The 25,558-nt window shown below is 40.2% G+C and overlaps 1 protein-coding gene across 6 annotated transcripts in view; it reads left to right on the top strand.

Moving 5' to 3' along the window:
* Positions 1 to 4,753: 4,753 nt before the first annotated feature.
* The window catches only part of EPHA7 (EPH receptor A7), a 161,499-nt gene continuing 140,694 nt past the window's right edge, over positions 4,754 to 25,558 (top strand). For 5 of the 6 annotated variants that reach the window (XM_062489890.1, XM_062489885.1, XM_062489889.1 and 2 more), the window contains exons 1-3: positions 4,757 to 4,853; positions 8,817 to 8,881; positions 12,671 to 13,340. In XM_062489890.1, coding sequence (XP_062345874.1) covers positions 4,757 to 4,853; positions 8,817 to 8,881; positions 12,671 to 13,340 — 832 coding nt within the window. Of the gene's footprint in view, positions 4,854 to 8,816; positions 8,882 to 12,670; positions 13,341 to 25,558 lie in introns of all 6 variants that reach the window. The other variant, XM_062489891.1, reaches the window with a different exon arrangement.

Raw genomic sequence — 25,558 nt, 5'->3', positions numbered from 1 at the left:
AGTCTCACAAGACCCAAATACAGCATGCTTTGGACCCTCTACAACTCTGCCGTTGTTCCTCAGGAAAGGCAAAGGTGTTTTATGCTCACTGAATGTTCAATGTGGATTTAATTTGTGCTGTTCTATAGAATGAAGTTCATTTCCATTAAATGGCAAGATGACACACCATACTACCTCTATTTCTGTACAGTGTTTCTCAAAGTGTATTGAAAATTCAAAGATTTGGAAAAACATGATCTATGTATCTATTTAGCACAGTACTTTAAACCTCCCAAGAGAAAGTTTGACAGTGAATTTTTATTACCATTCCGATATAAGTAAAGACTTTAAAGTGTGAAGCTTTGTGGTACTATTTTTGATTTGTGTAAACTAAAATAGTTTTAAAAATCCCAAAACCAAACCCACATTTTAACTAGAAAAAGAACTTTTTATATTAGCATGCATTTCAAACAAGCCAGTCTCGGTTCTCTAAATTTTTTTTTTTGAACCAATAATATTTATTTAATACATTGCCTTCTTTACTATAATAGAGCTAGTTTAACTTATAAATCCACCAGATTATCTGAAATTGACAGTGTATGGAAAATTCACCTCTGGTCCAGATTTAGAATGTAAATGCCATTACATCTGTAAAACTAAATGCAAAGTCTGATATAATGAATTATTATGCACACATGACTTACAAGTGAAACGTCACAAAACCACTGAATTTTATATTAAAATGTATTTTAAAAAATGGGCAAAAATTGCACAAAAATGTGTACTACGTATTTCACAGAAAACCTTGTGCATGGATAAAAACTGCTTAGGGATTGCTTAGATTAAGACCAAAAATTCAGGGTTTAGAAGATCTTCTTTTATTACTTAAATCTAATTTCTTCTTTTGCTACTGTAAATGTAAAGCAGAGCTTAAGGTGGTGGGGTTTTTTTGTTTTTTTTTTTTTTTCCCTCCCCTCTTTTCTCCAATACCAGGATCATTCATTTTAGGGATCATCTTTCTGTGGACAGAACCAAGATTGAAAATAATTTACAGAAACTGTGTCTCAGGCTAACTTTCAACATCCTTTTGAAGCAGTTGAAACTTCACTTCAGCCCTGCACAAAGTCAGAAAGATCGAATGGGTAAATCCTGCAAGAATAAAATATGTAAAAACAGAACTTTGTAGCAACTTTCAAGTTGTACTTATTTCCTTACATATAGTAATACATATGTAATACATATGTGCTCATTTCCTTACCTGTGTAGCCTTAAAATTTAACCTATATTTCTTGTGACACAATTTTAGATCGAGTTGTGGTGAAGATAGAGTTAGTCAATTTTAAGAAGGAGGAAATTATTTAAGTATTTCTCCAAAGTCTGGTTAGAACTTTGCAATTCAGTATCGACAAGCTCAGCCACTATGAAGTAAGTACCAGCACATGGAAGCTTGGTAATGTCAAGAAAATCATTCTAACTACAAGTAAAAATAAAAGACAGAATCTGGCCTACAGACTTTGAATTAAGAGAAAAAGGAGAAAACAGAATAAAGAGACAATATTAGGTTACATTGTTCTTTTCCCATTAACCATTTCTTTTGGTGGTGCTTGAATAGTAACACATTGAATTGAATGAAATTCCCAGTCCCTTTTTTCCCCACCTTTTTTCTTCCTTCTTCTCTCAGAGGTTTTGTTTAATACCCATTTAACTTGGGTATTTTTGTTCGGTTGTATTACACCTCTTTTCTATTTTTCTTTCCAGAAGATCTAACACAGCTGGACAAGACGCAATGAAGGATGTATCCTACAGAATACAATGAAGTATTAGAAAACACTATAAATAAACAGAGGAAATTGAAAAATCAAATTCACTAAAAAAGATTTCAAATTCTTCATCTATTTCACAGTTTTAATGTGTGAGAAGCACAAAAAAACAGCCCCAACACTAAACTAATAGACACTCACAACGTATATGGAATGCTTTGGTGTAACAGTGAGTACATCCATGACTGTTTTAATAAAGCAGTACATATAATATGTCATCTCCATCTTAATTTACAATTATCAGGAAGAAAGGGCATTTAAAATTAGTTGATCAGGAAGAAGAATATACACGTCTTTTTTTTTTTTATCTCTTATTTAATTTCTTTATACACTCACTTATGTACACACATATCCTTTGTGTGGTTAATACATTTACAAAACTTCAAGAATCTTTGTATATGATCTGATACATATACCACATACATGCAATGTTAGATTATATAAAATAGTACAGTATGATATGTATAAATGCAGGTGATGGCAAAAATAAGTATCTGGCCTAATACTATATGCAGGACAGGAATACACCTTGTTACCATTTAAGTCTTTCTCCTGTAAGTATTTCCATTTAGCAAGTTTCTATATTTTTATAAACATAATCATTCAAAACCTCAATATAATTCTTTTAGTACATTCTTTAGGGTAAAAAAAAAAGTCTTTTTGGCTTAGTGACATAGTACAATGCTAACACTTCATGCTAGGAAATTGTGGAGGACTAACTAGGTTGAAGACTTCCTACATCTTTGTTAATCACTGTTAAAACTGTATAACTTCACCCATGAAAATTTGCCAGGAAGTCACAAAATCCCTACATGTATTTAAAACAGCCTTTTAAAAAGAAGATAAGCCTACTCACTGTTCTGCACAGCTCTCCTTTCTAAGTACACATGCATGAGGATGGGAATGACAGACGACAGAGGATGAGAAAATCAAGAGTCTGTACTATGCCTACACTTATCATCGTGTCTAAAGTATCAACAGAGCATTCTGAATGAAACACAAACACTGTCATATTCTAAGCTATATTAATTATTCAGAAGTGAAAGAAATACAGTGCATTTTGGAGCCTCTCTCTACACCCTTCTCGGAAGTAACAAGGAGCCCACAGGGAAAGTGCTGAAAGCCCGGAGTATGGTAGCTGTTTATCCGTCAATGCGGAGCATTGTATTTTTATTATTAGTAGTAGTAATTCTAATTTTGTCCTATGTACCTAAAGGTTCCATAAACCTCCCCCCGCCAGTTCAAATTCCCATTTATGGCATAACAATTTCTATATCAAGATCCGCATCTGCGCAAGGCGTGTTTCAGATTCTCGCTCAATCTTGCCACCGGATTGCAATTACACCCCTCGCTCTTCGCTGGCTTCGCTTGCTTCCGAGACGACAGTCACTTATTGTGTTTACATCGCAATATCTATCCTTCGAAAGGACACGACGATGCACTTTTAGCGGAGCAGCACAAAACCCGGTCCACGCTGCTCGGCATCGGCCCCGGGGAGGTTGCGCGGGACAGAGGAGGAGGAGGAGGAGGCGGAGGAGGCAGGGGCCGAGCAGGGGTGCGCAGGGGGCGCGGAGCGGGGACCGCAGCCGGGGCCGCCCCTCCCGCCGCGGGGGCAGCGCGGCCCCGGGCCCGGCAGAGGAGCGCTCCCACCGAGACACCGTGCCCTGCGCACCACGCTCCGCTCCGCGGCCTCATCCGGGGAGCAGTAAGTTTTTGTGTCCGTCCCGCAGATGTTTCACTCATTGAAGGAAGGAGGGATGGGTTTGGAGAAAGAAAAGCGGAGGGATGGGGGCGAGACGCATTCCCGGGAAAACCTCTCCTGGTCCGCAGGGTGAGGGCTGACAAGAGGGATTTGGCAAGTTCTCTCCTCTGGGTTTCACTTTTTTTTTTTCCCCTCCTATTTAAATTGTCTCATTGTTAGAGGATTACACACGCTTCAAGTTACACCCCGGGTGGGGGGGGGGGGGGGGGGGGGGGAAGCAGCCGCTCCTTGCCCTCCCTACATAATATCTATATTGTAATTAACCTTTCTTCATATCTGGGGCAAACCGGAGACGCGGGGCGGAAAACACGAATGCAACAGAGGGAAGGGATCCCAAGTGATGTCAGCCCCGAGGAACTTGACTGCTGTGGCAGGGCTGTCTCGGGGAACCATCCCTCAGCTTCTGCCGGTTTCCCTTTCGGTGGCAGCAACCCAGGTGCGCGCTCAGCCCGGACACGGGCGGGCACCGAGCAGGGGCAGCGCCGGGACCCGCCGGCGGCGGCTGGGCTTCGGCCGGACCGTGGTCGGGACCCCTCTCTCTCGTTACTTCGGTGGCTGCGACACAGGGAGACCACAAGGAACCCTGGGGGAGGGATGCACGGGCGTCCGCTCGCAGGACGATCCCGGGGGCCGACCTCCAGGAGTGCGGGACGGCGCCGGGAGCCGCCCGGGCTCGGCGCCCCGCTCGCGGCTCAGCCCCTCCGTCCCGGCGCTGCGCCCCGCGCGCAGCCCGCGGCTCCCCGGCACCGGCAGACACCCGACACCGCCGCGCGCTCATTGGCCAGCGCCGCCGGCCCCGCCTCCCCGGCCGCGGCGACTCACGGGGCGGCTCGGCCCGCCGGCCGCCGATAGCTGCTGCTGAGTGGCCAGAAGCTGCTGTCAGTCACATTGAGGGACGGGCCGCCCGGCCCCCGAGGCCCCGCCCCCTCGCCCTCATTGATATTATCGGCGTGCGGCGCGGGCGGCCGGGCTGCAGTCGGGGCTGGCGGGCGGCCGGCCCGGTGCGGGAGCCGGGCAGCGGCGCGGAGGCGGAGGAGAAGGAGGCGAAAGAGGAAGGCAGCCTGGAGGGAGGGAGCGCCGAGCCACAGACTAGCGCTGCAAATTCTCCACCGTCCTCTAGCACCCACCAAGCGGCGGCAGTGGCAGTGTCTAGGAATAGAGAGCTAGAAATATAAAATCACCCCGCTCCTGCACCATGGCTTTCCAAAGTAGGCTCCCTTCTTGGATTATTTTGTGCTCCGTCTGGCTGTTCCGCTTTGCACACACGGGGGAGGCACAGGCTGCAAAAGAAGGTAAGGTGATGCGGAAAACAAAAGTTTGAGCTTATTTATTGCTTTTGCCCATGAAGTCTGTTTGTTGGCTTAGTAGGCGACCTTCCTGCCCCTGCCAGCTGCTTGTCAGCCCCCTCTTAGAGGAAGAAAAAAGAAATCAAAGGACCTTTTAGTTTCTTAGTTGAGGTGGGAGGGAGGAAAAAGCAGAGCGTTCACTGGGGATTGTGTGTGTATGTGTGAGGGACCGGGACAACTGCCTTTGCTCCCAGGGACGAGGTTTGCGAGGCATTCGCACGTGATGAGGAGGAATGGGGCAGGGAGAGCCCCCGGCCCGGGTATCCGTGCGGGGGAGCGTCGCTCTCCCGTGCCAGCTCAGATCCTCCCGAGGAGGCGCAGGGAGGGCGGGTTACCTCACTGCTCCCCTGGCAGGGGCCGAGGCCCGGGTGTTAGGGCTCGGGACGCTTGGTGGGAGACAAGGCACAGCGCGGGGCTGGGGCTGCGGGGCGCTCCCCGCCGGGGGCCTGCAGCGCTCCGGCCCAGAGGGGCCGGGCGCAGACGGCGGGAAGGAGCATCGGGGTGCAGTTTTGCACGTCCCAGCCGTGCAGGCTAGACACGTATTTAAGGGGTACGTCCAGCCTGGCGTCGTGTGCCTGCAACGCCTGTGCTCTCCCCCGGCATCGCTGGAGAGAGGTTTAGGGTTTTTACACCATCTGCGTATCACAGCGGAGCTTCCCCGTTCTCATCAGTCCAATGCTCGTGTCTGTGTAAGGCGCACCCAGCCCATTTGTTTCCCCCACGCACGAAGACAAACCAGGCAGTTTTGTATCAGAGACTGATGTAGGTGTTTAAAATCAATTCACAAAGCCCATCTGGGAATCTCTTTCTTTCACGCTGAGAAAATCCGAAATGATTTGAAGGGGCGCCCTGTTCGCTCTTGACAGCCGAAGGCGAAGGTCCATCTCCAGCTTCGGGGGGTGGGGGACCACCATACACACGACATGGCAGGGAAGGGGGAGTCGGGGCATTTTCGGTGCCTCTGCATATGTATGCATTTGGGGGCTTCCCCCCCGCCTTAGCTGGATGCGTCAGTATTTTTCATCAAACCTCTGGCATGCAATAAAATATGATTTGGAGCTTTAAAAAAATGTCTCAGTTAAAATGTACTCTGCCCTTAAAAGACGGAGACGATGGCGAGATTCGAGAGGTAAAGAAGAAGGAGCCTTTTCCGTAGCAGCATTTCGAAAGTTTATTTGGAGGGGCTGTAAAACACAGAAGCCCTAACGCGGGGAGCAGTAACGCGTAGCCGTGGGTGGGGAGAGGAGAAGGGCCGGGCACTCGGACGGGGAGGGTGAGGACTGCCTGCCCCGCTCTGCCCTACGGATCGGAGCTATGCTGGTGCTTCCCAGCGCTAGCCTATCCCGCTCTTTTTCTGTGTTATACGTGTGTGGGTGGTTATATATGCATCAATGCCTACGAGGGTGCGTGTATGATGCATGTATATTCGGGGAAAATCACCTAGCCAAAGGAGGGTCAGGAGGGGGCGAGCGGCAGACAGGGATTGATAGCGGCTACCTGCTGCAAGCACAGAAAACTCTCGCGGAAGAAAGAGCGAGTTAAAACAAAACAAACAAACACAAAAGTAACTTTGCAGCTTCACCGCCGGCCCCGCCGAAGGGTCGGTGGCGGCAGCAGCCCCGCATGGTTTCCTACCCCTCCCCGCTGGGTGCGGAAGAGAGATGGGAGGGGTAAAAGGCTGAAAAGTTTTCCGAGTTTCCTTTCTGTAGCTCAATACAAGACGCTGTGAGGTGCTGGAGAGGAACGGGGCAGGGGTCCGCCTTTCTCTCTAAGCGAGGAAGTGACCCCGTTACCTGCGGAGCCCTCTGCCAGGGGCCAGGACCCTCGGGTTCAGCTCAGACACGGGGAGCGGGCTATCCCTTCCCTCCGTGCCCGCGAGAGCTCGGGACTCTCTGTTCTGGGACCGCCGTCCCGGGCGCTTCCTCCCAAAACCGCGGCTGTCGGGGCTGTGGCGGGGCAGCCGCGGGACCGGCGCTCCGCTGCGGCTCGGCCGCCAAGCCCCGCTCTTCGGCGCGGGGGCGCGGCCGCCTGCGCGCAGCGCCCGGAGCGCGACTGCGGCTCCCCGCGGAGGCGAGAGGCCACTGCTTCCCGCCTGCGGGCAGCCCCGCAGAGCCCATTTCCCGCGGCCGCGGCCCCCGCGCTTCGCCCGTCGCCTCTCCGTCTCCTTTCGCTCTCGGTCGCGCTGCGCCGCGGAGCGCGGTCCGCAGCTCCCCGGCGGAGGGACCGCGCGGGAGCCCCGGTGCGCTCCGGGAGCGGGAGGCTGCGGATCCCCTGCGGCTGCCGCCGGGGCACGGCGCCGTCCCCCCGTTCCCCCGCATCACTTCCCCGCGCTGCTGAAGGAGCCGTGACGGCCACGGGTCTCCCCGCGCTGGGAGCAGGGCAGCAGCAGTTGGTTTGGAGAGCTCTTCCCCGGTAACTTTGGATGCCAGCAGGAACGCCGCCGTTTCTTTGCGAGGGGTGTTTGCAGAGCAGGGGTTTCTGTGTTGGGTTTTCTTTTTGTTTGTTTCTTTGTTGGTTTTCTTTTTGTTTGTTTTGTTTGCTTGATAACCTTTCTTTCTCTGATGTGCTCACCCGTTGCTACGTGATGGAGAATTACTGCCAAATAAAAAGTAGAATGAATTGCAGGTGTAGTGTGCTGGTGCTGAAACGGTTAAATTTTTGGTGGTACCTTTTTTTCCAGGACCATTATAAATGTTCTTGTTTAACAAGCCGCCGCATACACCACCTGCTTTTTCTATAGAAAAAAGTGCTACAAAGTGAAGCCCCTTGAATCCAACCTTAATGATATAAGCAGGTAATCTTTCCAGAGGGAGACTATCAAACTTCCTTAATGACTAGTTCCACTTCATTACTGAAATACAGGCCTGGAAGCTACCGTTTTGTGTCCAGCTAACGTTCCATGTATTACTGTATGAATTAACTTTTTAGGCATATTTTTAGTAATTCACTGAAAGTTTGTGTTAAATTCTCCTTGGAGAAAGGGCCAAAGCTAGACTTAAAACTGTTTTGATAGACCTGTCCAAAGTTGCTTCAAGTTACAGCCTTAAGTCACATATCTAAACATCTCAGACAGTACAGAAATGCTGTGCATAAAGTTATAAATAGCTTCATAGCTAAAGATGTATGGAAGGGGTTCAAATTAGGAATGCTACTAGAGATTTGGTTTATTAACCACTTTTTGAGGCAGGGTTACATTTAGCTGAAAATAATTGTGGTGCTGCTAGAACTGATGTCTTTTTGTATATAAATATCACCACAATGTGGAGATTTTAGGAAGCTATTACCATAAAGTGAATTAGTCTGATTTTGTGTATGCAAGGTGTGAGGTAATCGCAGAGTCTTTTATTTTCTGTGTTCCTGGTTGTCATCTATTTGCAGAATTATTGCTTTATCACAAAAGGGAAGTATTTTTCACTTTGACACTCAAAAAAGATAATTGATTTTTCAAAGTGACTCTCGGCAAGATATAGACCAGTCCTGTATAAATCAGTTTGGAAATATGTTGAAAAGTCTGTGTGTCTGTGCGCTTTAAGCTGATTGTAATAACCAGCATATGGAAAATGTTCTTATGAAAAAGGAGAGGAAGGGAGCATGCCTCTTAATGACTGATTAATAGCACCTCAGAACACAAAAAAACTCCTCACTTTGTTTTAAGCAATGAAATTGTAGATTTATGTGTGTCTGCTTATATGTGAATGGTACATAATAATTTGTCTATTTGCAAATAAATACCTAGTCATTGTTGCAGATAATTTGTTAATAGTGTGAAGAAGAAATATGAATCTGTAAAAAAAATGATTTTAATTCTAGCACTTCTTAAAACTAGTATTTTGTTCCATAGTTTTAAACACCCCCTTGTTATGTTTAACAAGCTGTGGAATTTCTTTTTTTTTTTCTTCCTTTTTTTAGTAATATTGCTGGACTCTAAAGCACAACAGACAGAGTTGGAATGGATTTCCTCTCCTCCCAATGGGGTAAGTACTGCAGGCAAAACTTAAGTTCCTAAAGATGACTAGTTATTTTATCGAAGCACTTGAAAGACCTGCTGTAAACTAGTTTCCCCTCATATTTCTCTCAGTAATCATACCAAGTGTGTATGGCCTCTTCATTCTTAGAATGAAACCTCAGGTTACAGTGTACCAGCTAATTAAAAGCAAGTGGTTCTTTGGAAACTTTTGGTACCTTTCTGTTCTGTAGTGCTGTATTTCTTTGTGCTGTACAAAGGATTACACTGTATATTTATAACACAGTATTTTAAATCACTTTTTTTTTTTCTTCCTTTAGAAACAGCAGATCTGCTTCTGCGTGGAAACTTTCTAAAAATATGTTTTTCATTTTCTGTAGAATGGGTGATCATAAATTTGTTTACAGTGTTTTCTTTGTAATTGAATAGCACAGATTGAAGTGCTCTAAAATAAAAACATTTATATTGTAGATGTGTTTGAAATGACATTCCAAACTTGAAACATCCCCAAGCCTTGAGGAGCTTGATATCTGGAACTAGGCACAAATTATGTGGTTAAGACCACCTCCAGTTTGCGTACAAAGGAATCTCATGGCATTCTATGAAATGTACTGTTGTAAAATACATAGTTATAAAAAATAAGATGTTTAGAAACATCAGTGTTATTGTCTTATTTATTATATATGTAAAGTTGAGAAATGCTGCTTTCAGTCTGAATTAAAAGTGGTATAAAAACTCATTTTCCTCAAGCCTCGAGGAAGAACATTTTCAGAAAGGTATAAAGGATATATTTTCCTTAGCTCAGTCCTACTTGAACTTAGTCTGACAAATCGTGGATTATATGGACAGTTCTCACTCATGGACACACTCTTGCTCAATTTATTGTGACGCTTTGCACAAAAAAGAACTTGGGGGATCAGTCACTTAATCTTCTGCTCATTTAGAAATCTGGAGCCAGAAGAGCGTGAAGTGTGAGTAGGGATATAAAGTGTAACAAGTCCTTTAAATTAGAAGAATGAAAACGTGGAAGTGTCCTTCTTTAAAAGCAAGACTGTAGTATCAATACAAGCATAAACTGGAAGCTAATTTAAGGACTTTAGAGGGAATGTAGTACGGGCTCAATGGGCATGATGGCCAGTAACCTCAGCGTTTGTGTTTTGCGCTGATGGAAGCCTTTACCAGAGGTGTTTGAAAGATTAGCTTGGTGGCACTTATATTAAGCTAACCTGTAGATAATGAAAGCCATGTCAACAGATGTTGCACATGAGCACAATGAAAGACAAAAGTAGCATCAAATTCAGCAAATAGTGAAAGGCGAGTTTCAGAGGTAGAAGTGAATTTCAATCACAGATTAAAAGCGAATCAAAACTAATGGCTGGATGTGTATGTGTGAAAGTGTTCAGGAGAAGCTGTCTGTAAATTAACATAAAAGGACCATTTTAATAATGTAATTTTGCAAATAAATGTTTTTCTAATTTTAATTACTGAATTATTTACTATGCAATAAAGACTTCATGGGAATGAACACAGAAAATTTTGAGAGGAACTACTGCATCATCACAGAACAGAATGTATCAGACAGACACTCATTAAATGCCTCATTCAACTGCAAATGCTACATTTAATGCTGTTAAGATAACTAAGAAGTTAAAGTACCATAAATTGAAACCAGTAGAACAGGGCATATTCAAAGAGATTTGCATGTATAGTACCATTTTTTACAGTAGTACAAAAATAGTGGAGTTTTCATTCTGTGAAATTGATCACTATAAGAAGATTTCAATGATTGGTGACCTCAGCTGCCATAGGTGAAAGCATCTTGAGGTACTGATATATTTTTTTTCCTTGCAGACACTTTGATTACATAATTGCATCATAAATCACATTTCCTTAAAAAACCTTCCCAAACCATCTCAAAGAAACCCCAAAGGACAGAGCATGACCTGGCAAAATTTTAGGCTTTATGCCTTTTTTGTGATCTTGATGGGATTTATGTTTAAAGGAGAATTTTTTTTTCCCCCCTATTATTGTGGTATAGCCAAAATCCTCTCTGTCCAGGGCCCCTTTTTTATTTTTCTTGGTTTTTTTCTAACTCTTATAGGGGTCAAAAAAATTTACTCATTGAGCTCTAATGTTATGAAGATAGACTTTATTTTGTTCAAGGTTAATACAGTTCCATATGCAATCACTTCAGTTAACTCCATGAGCATTTAATAATGTTCATTTAATACCATATGCATATGATATATAACACTGTATATATCTCATCTATTAACTGTAGGTCCTTGAAATGCGCTTTGATATTTACAACTTCTGTGCATTTCAGCATCTGCAGCTGTGATATATTTTGTGGTGATAACTTCCAGCATCAATTCAGTCACATCTGTTTTTTTCCTGAAACAGACAACAACGTTAAAATGCTCTCATTTGCTGTCAGAGAGGCTTGCAGAGTAATGTACACTGTGTGGCTCTGTGTGGTATGGGAAACCAATGCCTTCCACGCTTGGTTGTGGTGTGAGGAATGCCAGTGGATGGTCTATCCTGCAGAGGTGCCGACTATACGAGTCCCACAAAGCACTTAAGCATGTGCTTACCATTAAGCTCAAAAGTACAGTCACTGATCTTAAGCCTGAGCTTAAGTGCATTATTGACACAGGGCCAGAGGGCTAAGTGCCATCCAGAGAAGTCATGGTTGTCTGTATCCTGGGGTGACGATAGCTCGCCCCCCTCCTCTAATTTATTACAGCTGCAATTTCTGCAGTCATTGAAATGTTACAAGAAACGTGAAAAAAAGTGAGAGACATGAATTGTTTTGGTTACACCTGGGCAGATCTGCCTGGTTGATTCCAGTGGAAGGTTTGCTATTGCTGGAGGTGCAAATTCCCACGCTACCAAGGGCTGTTAAAGACTGTGGGATTGTTAAAGGCTTACCATCTCACTGCACAGTTGGTAACCTAAAGAGAGAGCATCAACAGAACTCAGGCTTTGAACCAGCGAGTCTTCAGTCATATGTATTGTTTTTAATTCTGTATGTAGTCTCATGGTTAATTTGAACTCCCAGCTAAATGAAGTTTGCCCCTTCTAATGTAGGTGCAGCCACTGGATGAAAGGTGAGGTGAGGAGGAGCTGTAACTTAACCTTTCAGTTTGTAAATAAAACAGAAGGCAGACTGAAAGAAAGGGAGACGACTAAAGTGTCTTCTTGCTTTCAGATTTTTAATGCTGTCCATTTTCTCTTGCCTTCTCTCTATGCCACTTCAATCATAGGGGGTGGGAATCATCAGACTCATGAGTTTCAGGACCTGGTCTCATGCTTTCTATACAACTGCAAGTTTCATTGGAGGCTTTACATGTGCAAGATTTATGTACTCTAATGCTAAGAAATTTCATTTTATAAGACTTCACTGATGTTAGGTTTCTTTTGAAGACAAGCTGCCTCCCTCCTTTTGGTCTTTGCTCACTCAAAACCACTGTGACCTTAAAGAAATGTGTGTGAGCTCAGAATGAAATCAGAACCTGGTATGCTAAACAGCCTTTTCTGAAGCTACCCCTTTGCAACTGTGCCCATGATATGAAAATGATTTTTGGAAGTTGTATGTGGGAAAGACATGAAGGGACAGAGAGAGCCTACTCCTGCATTAATATATATTTTCTTCATTTAGGTGCTCAACAATATTTTAACCAATAACTTACTGTTAAAAAAAGGGAGACATGAGTTGTGTGAAGCTTTTTGAAATACTCAGTAGTTACATCTGGTGATGTACTTCTTGTTTATTACTAACTGTTTGTTATCATTTTAGTGGGAAGAAATTAGTGGACTCGATGAAAACTACACTCCTATACGAACATACCAGGTATGCCAGGTGATGGAATCAAACCAAAACAACTGGCTTCGGACTAACTGGATTGCAAAAAGCAATGCACAAAGGATTTTTGTAGAACTGAAATTCACTCTGAGGGATTGTAACAGTCTTCCTGGAGTTCTGGGGACTTGTAAAGAAACTTTTAACTTGTATTATTATGAAACAGACTACGACACTGGCAGGAATATCCGAGAAAACCAATATGTAAAAATAGACACTATTGCAGCAGATGAAAGTTTTACCCAGGGTGATCTTGGGGAGAGGAAAATGAAACTTAACACAGAGGTGAGAGAAATTGGACCTTTGTCCAAAAAAGGATTCTATCTTGCGTTTCAGGACGTAGGGGCCTGTATTGCTTTGGTCTCTGTCAAAGTCTACTACAAGAAGTGCTGGTCCATCATTGAGAACTTAGCTATTTTTCCTGACACAGTGACTGGCTCAGAGTTTTCCTCTCTAGTTGAAGTGCGAGGAACTTGTGTCAGCAGTGCAGAGGAGGAGGCGGAGAACTCGCCGAAGATGCACTGTAGCGCGGAGGGAGAATGGTTAGTGCCTATTGGAAAATGTATCTGCAAAGCAGGATACCAGCAGAAAGGAGACACGTGTGAACGTAAGTAAATACACAACTTGATGTAAATTGTAAGTCATGTTCTACCAGATTTTTCTTTTTTTTTTTTTTTCCATTTTTCTTCGCCCCCTTTTTTTTTTTTTAAGAGAAATGCATCATCAGTCTGCTTTTAAAGTTTTCAGATCCTCAATCTGTGAAGTTCACACTGGTTAATCTAAATCAGTCAGTCTGTCTGATTATGAAAATCACTGGTTGCACAATGCACTTTCAAATTTAAAGAAAAATTGTTGAAGTCATAAGAAGTATAAAGATAGGTTCAGGACTAACATTATGAACTGATTAATGTGGTGTTTCTTGTACCTTCTGGTAAGGCTGAATAAATCATACCTATCTGAGAACATTGTATCAATAATGCCAGGTATGAGTAGGTAAGCAGTTTGTTCTTTCACATGATCACTGATAGAATTATAAGGAAACTAAAATGGATATAGTAAACAGAATGGGCTGTGGTTATTAATGGGAAGAATACACAAAAAATAAAAACGGAGCTAGAGATTTGTGTCAAGTGTGTAAAAATTCTAAATGCACTACAGATACTTCAAACAGAGTATGAAATTTTCAGAATGAAGTATGATATCCTTTTGATAATTTTTTTTTTGCACAAAACTAGCTCTAAACTTTTGGCTTACAGTTGGATCATTGTGATTATTTTAAAATACTAGCAGTTCAGAGACTACTGGGTTGAACTTCCTGATCTAATTCTGTTAACTACATTCTGAAAATTATACTTACCCTTAGCAGTGATGTCACTGGGGCATAAGACATTTCTGCTTAGCATGAGAAAGAATATTTTATTGTCTTTGTTTCCAGTAAGAGCAAGATAATCTGGAGTTTGTTTGAAAATAAGTATTTTCATGTACATTTCATGTACAAGGTCTATCATTTTTATCACAAGATAACACAAGGATTTATGTACTGCCATATTTTTATTGCAAGATAGGCAGATATTTGTTGGTGAGAAATATTGTAAGTGAAAAAGTAAAAAAAAAAAACCACACAAATCTATGAAGAGGAGAAATGTACATAATATGAAAAACAAAGCTGTCAGCACTTACTGAGTTTGAGGAGCCTCCATCTGATTAGGACTTCAAAAACTAGAGGATTTGGGACATCCTAAAACAAAGTAAATTAGTCTCTTTACTAATAGTTTGTCCTAATGAAAAAAAACCAGTTCTGCTTTTTTTTTTTATGAGAAAGAAGGTAAAGTGAGTGGAGTTGATCTGAGGCCTTTGTAGCTCCACACAAATCTTTCATTGTTCTGTTGGGAAGGGATGAAGTCTTAAATACTGCAGAGGGTGATCTCATTAGGAGTAATTGTAATGTGAAAAACTGCCCCGACAAAACTGTTCAGTAGACTGTATTAGAGGTCTGTTAAAAATATTAAGTACTGTGTCCCACAGAAGTCTGTGTTGAGGTTTTAGAATATTTTTTTCTGAGTGACTGATTTTTTTCCTTTTTTTAGTTAACTTGCTCTTGATAACAGACCTACTTATCACTGATGTAATTAATATACTAATTTTATTTGACTTTGAAAAAGGGAGAGAAAATATTTTAAAAAACCCCAGTGTATGTTAGGAAGCGGGTGGGGGAATGAACTGAGTGAGCATGACAGGGATGGATAGAGAAGAAATTTATGTTTGGTGACTGGAATTCAAGTAACCTGTTTATTAAACAGGCTTCTTAATTTCTAACTGCGCTGATGTTGACAAAAGAATTAAATGGTAACTTGTACTTGAGCCTGGTGGCGTGCTCATTTGCAAGAACACTTCCCATTTTTGGCTTGCTTCCAAAGCAATCGCTGGGAGAACACGCTACTCTGGAAGCGGTCCAGAGGATCATTTATGGTATTTTTCCTCTTTTCTTTCAGTGATCCTGTTAAGAGTTTCAAAACAAACTCCGGCCCCATATTGAGGCAAACTAATGTGTTTGAGAGGGAAAAGGTGGTAGGCAGGCACTCGTCGAATGTGCGCTGAGTCGGCAGCTCCGAGTGAGGCGGATCTGGGTGACTGTGGCACACACTTGGAATTGCTGTCTGTGTGTCCTGTCTGGGCTGGAGGATGTTACTGAGTATGATCAGCTATGTAGCGACCAGTAATGCAGCTGGCACACTGATAGTGTGTCTGGTTTTTGTGACAGATATTGAGAGAAACTTATCTGAACATTGACACTAATGCCACTGGCTATCTGTTGCTCTCAAGCTGTGTAACGGAGCAGGTGGAAGCAAGTTGGTGTGTGCTTCCTTAACCCAGAGCTTTCATAGTCTTGTCTGAGGGCTCACTTCTGCAAATACTTTGTACCTAGCATGATGTGTGACTTCTTTGGGACTACTCAGGGCAGAAAGTATTGTGCTCTGTCAGGATGGGCAGAAATCTGTGATTCTTCTCTCGCACTTGCTGGAGCTCTGCTGAATTAACACAATGGGGTGGTCTTTTAAAGATGCAGAATAATACCTTATCTGGCTGTGTTGTAGCAAAGGTAGCAAATGGCCACACTGTAGTTCCAAATAGCTCTTCAGCCTGTAGCTCAGCAGGGATTTTCATTTGTGTTACGCTGGCTTGATTGGCTGTCTGTGATTGAATAATGTGTTCATTTTGCATACACCTCTTCTCCTGTTTGTGAAATTTATTGAGTTCAGATACTTAAACAATTGAATTTTGATTTATACACAGCTCTGCACTGGATGCATTTTTTTTAATGAATGTAAGTAACTTGTAGTGCTGGGAAGGATAAGAAAGAAAACAGTCATGAGTGATGAAACTCAATCTGGAATATAAGGTCCCCTGTGTTCCCTCTCCATTGCTTGATCTTTCAAACAGAGTTAATTTTTTTTTCCTTTTGGATGTACACTGGCTACTTCTCACTATATGAACGCCAAAGAATTGTTGTGACCTCAGTGGTCTAACACATACATAGGAGAACCAAATTTCAGAGAGCTCACAAATGCAATTTAAAGCAAAATCTTAAAGCTGCGTGAAACAAATATGAGAAAACTATGTGAGCCTCTGAACTTTCAGTGCAGATTGTTTTGCTTATATACAAGGAGACTATTTCCTCAGTGTTGATTTTAGGTCTGCTGGTTTGTAGCACTAGGTTTTGGTGTGGAAATTGAGCAATTTAAAGGATTATCTTGAAGGGTGCCTAGTAGCAGTACCAGAAAGGTACTTAGACATATTTAGTTCTTTTAACACTATGTATTGCATCTGCTCTGGGAAAAAAACCCCAAACATCCAACCAACCAAAAAAAAAAACCACCAACCACTAAACCCAATGGACTTCTCAGTAACTGTTGTGGACTCCCAATAGGTCTAACTTGGACTTTGCTCACTGTGAAGTTAATTTGATATGTTATGCACGTAAAAGGAGTATACTATGATCAGTGATTGATATTTGAAGGTGAAAATAATTCTATGTGAGTTTCTAGTGTAATGTATTTTCCATCTGTTTCATGTTAGTTGGGGGTGGACAGAGAGAGAATTGAATTTATTCCGTCAGAGCAGTACAGTGATATTTCAAAAGGTGGGAAGCTTCTCTTAATATTACTGAACTGAAAAATTGCATAGATCACTGGGTACCAAGTCCAAAATTTCAAATTCCTAGGGAAAGCCAAATGGGTACATTTTACTGTTAAATGTATTATAATACTATATGCATTAACAATTGTTTTATTGGCCTCCAAATGAGGATGGAATTACAGCTATTTGCACATTTTATCTTGGTGAGGTAAAAATGGAGCTACAGGCTTTTTTTTCCCAGACTTTGCCAAGTGCTATACAGTGTGCCAAAGATCAAGCTGCATTTTTTCCCTCTCTTCTTTCTTCTTGGGACAAACTTTTTGTCTCTTTACTTTGTGAGATATTATTGATAACAGATCCAGAAACTGAATTTCCCTTACATGCAGCATATCTGTGGTAAAGTATGTGTGTTTGTGGGGTTTTTTTGTTTATTTGTTTTCTTTCTTGTGTGTTTTGTTTTTTAACGTTACTCCATTTAGTAGCTGGTCTGTTAATAGAGGACAACTTATTAAGATGGGAATGTGAATAAGTTGTTACTTAAACAAATACTTCTCTGCTTCCCAAAAGCCTAAGTTGCACATATTGTGAATTAGGTGTAGAGTTTAGCTCAGAGAGTGTGTCACAGAAGCTATGGGTGACCTGCGACTTGAGTAACCTATGCTGATGTTCCTGCAATTTCAACTTGAAAAATTTTTGCTTTGTGGAGATGGGGAAAATGGTAGAAAACATTTCAATGGCATTTATATCATCTAGACTTTAAATGTTGCCTTTTATGAAGAAGAGTTACCTTTCTTCCATTTGCTTCCAAAATTACTCTAGGGAAGAGAATGCAATTAGTTTCAGCTAATTGAACCTGAGCAGAGAATGAGGCTATCTCTGTGTCACTGAGTCTTGTCATTTTCTCAGGAGCCCATAGAAGTTCAACAGCAGAGTATCTATCTCCTTCTCTTTTTATTCTCTAACATATTAAATAACTTTTTTGTTCCTTTTTAAAAAAAGGTTAGTGGGATCTGATATCAGGCACTACATACAGCTGAATATGAACTATTTGATAAAAAAAAAAGTTTAAAAGGTAGGTATCTTTGCAAAGGATCCTAGCAAGGTTAGGGAAAATGAACTAGGTACTTTAAAGTGAAAGGAAGACCTTCTAGCTAGATGGTCAAGAAATATTGATAGTGTTTCTACCATGAAATGGAGAGCTTTGATTTCTGCTTCAAGCCCCCTTTGGAATTGATAGAAAGTTGAATGTTTTGGCTGTCATTCACCCTGTAGTCTTCTGACTTCCCTTCTTGTCGGGGAGGTGTCTTAGAAAGGTATATTTTCTTGCTCTGTCTTCCTTTCAAAACAATCTAGTGTTCATAAGGGGGATGATTTTTACAAATTTATTAGTCTCTCTAAGTGATTTGGATTTCTTTGACCTACTTTGTTAGTATTCTTCAGCTTTCTGGATGTGAAAGCACAGAGAATAGAAAGGGAAAGGAGCTATGTCCACTGTTAAAAATGACCTCTTTGAAAGTGGTTTCCAAATGAAGTAACACAAAATGGCTGGTGGTCTCAGTGGTCAGGGCTAGCCATTCCCTGAAACAAACTGATGCATCATGCTTCATAAAGTCTGTTTCAGGTCTCTTCTGTGTTGTCTTTTGATACAATTGATTTTTGTAGTGTTGCTTTGCCTGAAGTATCTAAATTAGTTTGACAAGTGTGATTATAGGCTGTCATAGTTTTGGTGATACAGCATCCTCTCCCAGATGTGACATAAAGATATGAGAGAAGTAAAATGATGAGAAGTCAAAGTGGTAAGTAATGAAGGCAGTCAAAACCATCTAGTTTTCACTGATAATGCCATCAGAGCGATCCCTAAAATGAATTAACTGGAGAGCTACTGACAGATTTAGTTCCCAATAAACTAATAGTTTTGCTCCAGAAGAGGTGAAATTGCACATGCAAATGGACAATCAGGAGCTTAGATCCTAGAAGTGGGGGTTTTGGATAATGTGGTTGAATATAGAGCTCTTTTCCTCTCCAGTCTCTCTTCTCCTCTGCCCTCCAGCCTGCCCCTCTTCCCAGCTTCTGCTGTCTCCAGGAGCTGAGTTTTGCATTTTACGTGACGTTTGATGAATACCAATTTCTTAAACTAAATTTGCTGCATGGTTATGGTTGTTGTTTGGGGTTTTTTTTGGGTCAGAGCCACTGCTGAGCACAGATTTTGAAATGAAAACAAAACCAGCAATGAAATCGAGGAGAATTTTAGTAGTATCTCCTTTAGTTGCAGGGGAAGCACTAAAACTGTCTGTTTTATGGGTCTGGGCTGCCACTACTGAATTAGCTACGGTTGCTCAACAGCTGGGCCATTAACTCCTTAGCCATAAAGTCTATCTGCTGTTTGTTCTAAGTGAAGCTTTAGTTGATATTTAGAAATGGAATCTCATCCCGTCAAGTGTGTTGCCCAAAACTGTGCATTTTGCTTCTGAAACAAACTTTCCTGCCCAGAAGTCTTTTGTGAAGAGTGCAATAGGTTGCTAATGGTTTTGCTGCAATTTTCTAAGTTTTCTGTATTTCTAACTATAAAAAAGTTTTCCTACATGAAAAAGAAGCTGCTTACTTGGAAATTATGAGAGGTTTGTGTTTTTGTTTTGATGTGGGGTTTTTGTTTTTGTCCAGGGTTTCTGTTAATCTCCCAGAATTAGGCCACTAAAAACAAATTTAAGTATTCTTTCATTTTTGAGTACAAATGGTAAAAGTCACATATAATCCTCATAAGGAATATCATAAGTGTACATGCATTCCATTAAATATGACTACTAGCTTTTTAAGAAAAAGCAAAACAAAACCCATCCAGAAAACAAGGCTTCAGGAACAGAAAAAAGAGAGTTAGTAGGCTACAGAGAAACTAAAAGTCAGGATTAATTAATGGAAGAACCAATCACAGAAAAGATAAGAACATGTTAATAACTATTTACCTAATCTACTTCATATATCTGTAAAATGTCTGTTATCTCTGTGGTCAAAGGCTGTTGAAAGTTGTTCAAGAAAGCTGCAGTTGAAAGTTTAAATTATTCTCTGAAAATAAGGAACCTTAAGCAAAGAACTGAATTTGAGGTTTTTAATTAAGTAGTGAGACAACCATACGGTGAGATCTGTGTTTCATACTGAAACTTTAAAAAAAAGGAAATTATGTGGGCAGAATGTTTGGTTGACTAGATTAGCTTCTGAATTTTGATGCATCCCAAATTTCCTCTGTTATTGTGAATATATTTGCTCCTCAACAACAGTTCCTATATATTAAGCAGTATTAAATCCTTAAGAATATCTTACTGTTTTCCCTTGGGAAACTGTGGAGACAGTTTTAGTGTAGGTTTTCAGTTAATATAATGCTTATTATTACTTGAACTATAGAGCAAAAATGAATTTTTCCTTCTTGATTTCTCAGCTGGCTTGCCCTATACTGTGCAAGCTCTGTCTACAATGCTAATTTAGTTATTAAAAACAATAAGCTGTACACAGTTTATTGTGGCTTCCCACTTTTTTAGATTGGAAACAAATAAAACATTTTCAAATTAATATCTGCAAAGTAAAAATGGATCGTTTGAAGCTTTATAATAAGTTGCATAAGTTATATACTTAATTGTGTTTAACTTAATTGTGTTGTTTTTTCCCTTCTCCTAGAGCTACCATAAATATTGCTGTTTAAAAACTTAAGGCTGGAACCCAATTGAGAGCAAAACAGTTTGTAGGAGTTTCCTTCAAGGAATTAGAAAGGTATATTCAGGGAGCTTATTAAAAGCCAAGCACTTGACAGGAAAAATGTGTAGATGATTTCTACTGTATCCTTCACAGAGTGTTGTGGTGTCAAAGAGAACCAAAAAAAAAAGGCAAGGTTCGCTATTTAAATCAACATTACCTGTCTTTAATTTCATAAAAAGAAACCCCTTGTTACAGAATGGTGTATCTGATTTCTTCCAAAACGTTGCATTATTTTGAAAACAGCAGCAGTAGCAAATGTATTCAAGACATTTTTATGAACACACTTCTCCTTACTTAGAGAAGCTTTTATCCCTGTGCACTTCCTAATCTTTGTCCTGCTTCTGTCTGTCACAGCGAGTTCTCTTGTCCCTGATATTAATGAAAACTCTGTTATATGTGAAAGTGAATAGTATCCAGTCAGTAGTTCACAGCAGAAGCTGTGGTATTCTCGTGTTTCATTTCTTGCTCTCAGACACATCAGCAATGTGTGCCTGGTGGAATTTTTTTGTATACATTTTTTCTATACTTTTCCCTTAATGACTGTTTCTGACTTCACAGTCTACCTAATAAACACAACGCACCAGCGAAAAAGAGAGTGTCTGTTAAGTATTAAACATGTTTTCCTTCCATTTTTTTTTTTATTAAGAAGATATTTTCCATTTAGGAAAATTTATATCTTGGAATATATATGCTCTTTGGAAAGTTTTGCTTAATATCAAGCTAATTTATAAGTCTAATTCAGAGTAGCAAAGGCATTCAAGTATAATGTGTGCAATAAGAATAGGGCTCAAATCTTGTATTTCCTGAGTTCAGATCCTGTCATTGCATGTACCTGTACATTCTTTTTCGGCTGGGTGGCCCCGCTGTCTTTTTTAAGGAGAATAAAGTTGTTCACATCTCTAACAAACATCAGGGTTTTTTACCCAGGGTAATTTGATACTTTAACCTCATAATTTTTATGATTTGGATTAGTTACATGTGTCTCTTGGCAAGACATGGCTTTCCTGCAATAATAGTATCAAGCATTTTTCTAATGAAAGTCTAACTCCAATTGTTAATATCATCTGATATCAGTGCATACCTCAAATGTGTGTGATTGATGGGAAGAAAAAGGTAGTACATGATTGAGAAGCATAATTGCTATTAATATTTTGCAATGTATTTAGTACACATAAATTCAAAAGTTATTTATTGTAGTTGTGAAATACACTAAGGTTTTAGAGAGGCTGGAATACGTCTGCAGCAGGCTGGCTGCTGATATTTTTTTTTCTTTAACAAAAAACTTCTGATACTATGTATTACCATAAATAAACATACTGAGAAAGTGTAAAAATGAGGTTTATTATACTTTTCACTAAACAAGTTATAAGTATTTTAAGGAAGTAATGCCTAAAGCAGGAAACTATCTGTAGAACTGCAGGCTGGGGCACTGTCCCCAGAAATTAATGGCAAGAATCCCAGTTAACTTAATGACAGCATCATGTGTCTGTGTTTTCCTACTGAGGAAAGTGCTAAAGTTTTAGCTAAGTGTAAGCATATACATAAACTTGAAACGTCTATGTTGATGACATATATTTAAATGCATGCTTTATTAGAATTTTCAGAAATTTAATATTGTACTGCTATAAATGTGTACAGAGAAATGAATATAAAGAGTACCCCAAAATTCCACTGATGGTACATCTCCCACTGGTGAGATGTATAATCTCGAGCATAATTATTTACTATAACTTATTATTCTTTCCTTGCATGTAGTGAATATGATATATCACGTCATATGTAGATGACTGGTGTTCCTTTTACAGTGGATGGAAGGCAGTGGATTAAACTCGTGTGGGAAGGGTCAAGTGGTTTTTGGAAGTCTTCTGGCAGGTGACTAATGTGGTGGTCTCATGTAGCCACATGCGTGGGACCTGCTGTACATTCCCCTTCTTTGTCTTACTGGATGTGTCCTCATAACGTGACTAAACTGCAAGTGTCCCCTGACAGTTGCTAGAGCTGTTTTTTTCTGAAATGACCATATATATGCTTTATTTGAAGTCTTATAACATAATGTGCATGTTTTCCTATGGAAGTCTAAACCCATGTGTAGTAGAGGGCAGGACGTCCTTCACCCACTTGTGATGGACCATCAAAACAAAACTCAGTAGTGACTTGATCCACTTGATCTGAAAAATTGGAATGGCATGAAGCCTTCAGCACTCCAAATCCCTCAGTTTCTCAGTTTAGGAGCTAACGTTAATTTGTGGGTAGGAAACAGTATTTGTTTAACTTCCTGAATGTACCATCTTTTAAAAAGAAAAATATTTATTTTTTGCGCTAAACTATTATGTGGGTAGATTTTTATAAGAATTGATACATTTAATGAAAGTGTGTGTGGTGTCTATTTCAATCAATCAATTTGTATCCACAGAGGGATATAGTTGGTGTTGAGGAACTCATTCAAAGTCTAAAATAAAATATTGGAATCCTTGCTTTGCTGCTGTGAAAATTCGTGAAAGAATGTTGGCAATTGAGGCTTTATAACTGAAGTTTATTGTATTCCTAGATGTTGGTCAGTTTGTGTGCCAAACAGCTCAGCTCTGTTAATGCTGGAGCAAATCACATGTTCAAAAAATTTGTCTGTGGGACATGTTCTGAGTGGGCAACTTGTGTCTGTGATCACTGGCCATATTTACATGATCCCACTCAACTCATGTTTTCCAGGCTTATGTCAATTGTTTTTCTTGCTGAGGAGAATTTGAACTTGGATGTCTTGATTCAAATAGGGCATGTCTCTTAACCAACATGCAATCACTGTTAGAATGTTTTATTAACTACTGCTGAAACTTGTTCTTCCCATAGTGTAGCAGTTAGAACCATTCATACAGAATGACAGATTCCAATCCCTTATGAGGTTATGAGCTTTCTTTTTTTTATATAAATATATTTAACTATATGAATGTATATAATATATAAAACACACAGACATGCTTATAAAAATATAAGCCATTTAATTTTAGTGTTTCCAAACGTTGACATAATGTTGTTTTGATTCATTATTTGCATTGTGTATATATGTATGTATGTATTTATCAGGTGAATGGTAGAATTGTAGAAAAAATTCTACTGATTTTTTTTTTTTTGTTTATGAGAGTGATGTGTTTGTATGTCAGAGCAAATGGAGATGTATTGATCTTTTCCCTTGTTTCTGTTAGAATGTACAGTTTTGTTTTAAGTCTTAAAACATCAAGTAAGAAAATGTAACTATAAAGAAAAAAGATTATATGGAACAGATTTTTTTTCAAAAGATAATATTTGGTGGTTTTTTTAATTGCTACATAGAGATAGTTTTCAGGTGCAACTGGAATACTTTCAAAGAGAGGGTATTATTACTTGATTTTATTGTGTTGAATCAAGCCCATGATACAGCCTCTTAGCTGAAATCAGTCATTGAATCTTGGATGTTTGATTTCTCATGTTTCAAAATGTCAACATATTTTTCTTAATCGATTTATTTGCATAGTAAAGGAATTAATTTTTGTTCAATTTATTAAAAAGGTTTGTTCCATATCAGTAGCTCTTCAGAAAAAAATAAAATTAATTGTATTATTTACTGAGTAGATTATAACTGTGATATTGCTTTGTGCTGATTGTGCAAGGACGCATTTGTCTGTTACACAGATAAATGGACAACATTCAAAGTGTGATCAGTTTTATTAGCCCTAAATAGAAAAAAAGAGTAGTGATAAAGTCCTTCCAAATGATAACTAAAGAAAACATTATTTTAACTGTTAGCAAATCCCAAGGCTCCGCACAGTCACCTAATTAGCTCACCTATGGACATCTCAGCTGGATTTCATCTGCAGTCAGATGCTGGAAAGTGTGAAAGTATCATGTGCTTAAATTCATAAGCAGGGTTGAAAATCATGTCTCCCTGTGCAGATGGAATATAATTTTCTATCTGTGGTCTCTGACTATCTCTTCTCTTTACTTAACACTTGCAATCAGTTGCATATCACTTAGTTTTCTGATTAAAAGGCACAATTTTTTGTCTTTATGATGTATATGCTTGTCTGTCTGCTTTTGTTTTTCAGTTAAAATAAGTCTCTACTTGTCCTATTATTGAAAAAGTCTTGTCAGTGGAATTGCTAGTGAACAATACTGGTAAACAAGGGAGAGAAAGAACATGTTTTTAAAACAGTTTTTCTTTTCCCTGGGCAAATGCGACATAGGAGGAGACAATGACATACCTACTTTTGATCTTTTATCTTAAAGATTTTCTGTCATATTTAGAGCTGCAGTCATTGTATTGTGTATTATTGTTGTAAAAAATCATGTATCCAAGAAGATAAGATTCAAAATTTCATGACAAGTAGAGATGAATGGTTTTTAGAAAAAAAACACAGGCTGATGGCACAAATGATGTGCAATATCCAAGTAAGGGATTTTATTTCTCTCCTCAATACAAGGACTAAATGAAAATGCAATAACTGTTCTCACAAAACAAGACCCGCTTTTATAATTCCACCATTTAAAGACATTCTGTGTGTTTAAGCAGTGACAAGTGTATTCATTATTAATTAGCATTCAGGAGGTAACTGACTGTCACTTGCCAGTCAGAGTGGAGCTTGGAAGAATGTTGACATTGATTGATGGACATGTTCTGGGACTATGCACAAACAAACTGCTGGGGTCATCTGAATACTTAGAAACATTACAGATCACCTCCCCATACACAAAAAGCTCGGCCTGTGCTTCTTCCTTAAGGGAAATTACCCTTCCAGGTATCCTAGGCTCACTTGATTTGTAAATTAAACCATCACTTTCCTTCCTTGTGGTCACCAGATAAGAAAAGTTCAGTTTAGTGTGGAGAACATGGATAACATGTCACTGTTCTGTTTTAGCTGTTTGTGATTGAGGTGCTTAATAATTCAGCAAATTTTTTTATGTTGCTTTTAGGAG

This window comes from Cinclus cinclus, chromosome 3 (assembly GCF_963662255.1).
Source record: "Cinclus cinclus chromosome 3, bCinCin1.1, whole genome shotgun sequence".
In the NCBI taxonomy this organism is placed as follows: domain Eukaryota; kingdom Metazoa; phylum Chordata; class Aves; order Passeriformes; family Cinclidae; genus Cinclus; species Cinclus cinclus.
This window is presented reverse-complemented; position numbering and strand designations above follow the sequence as displayed.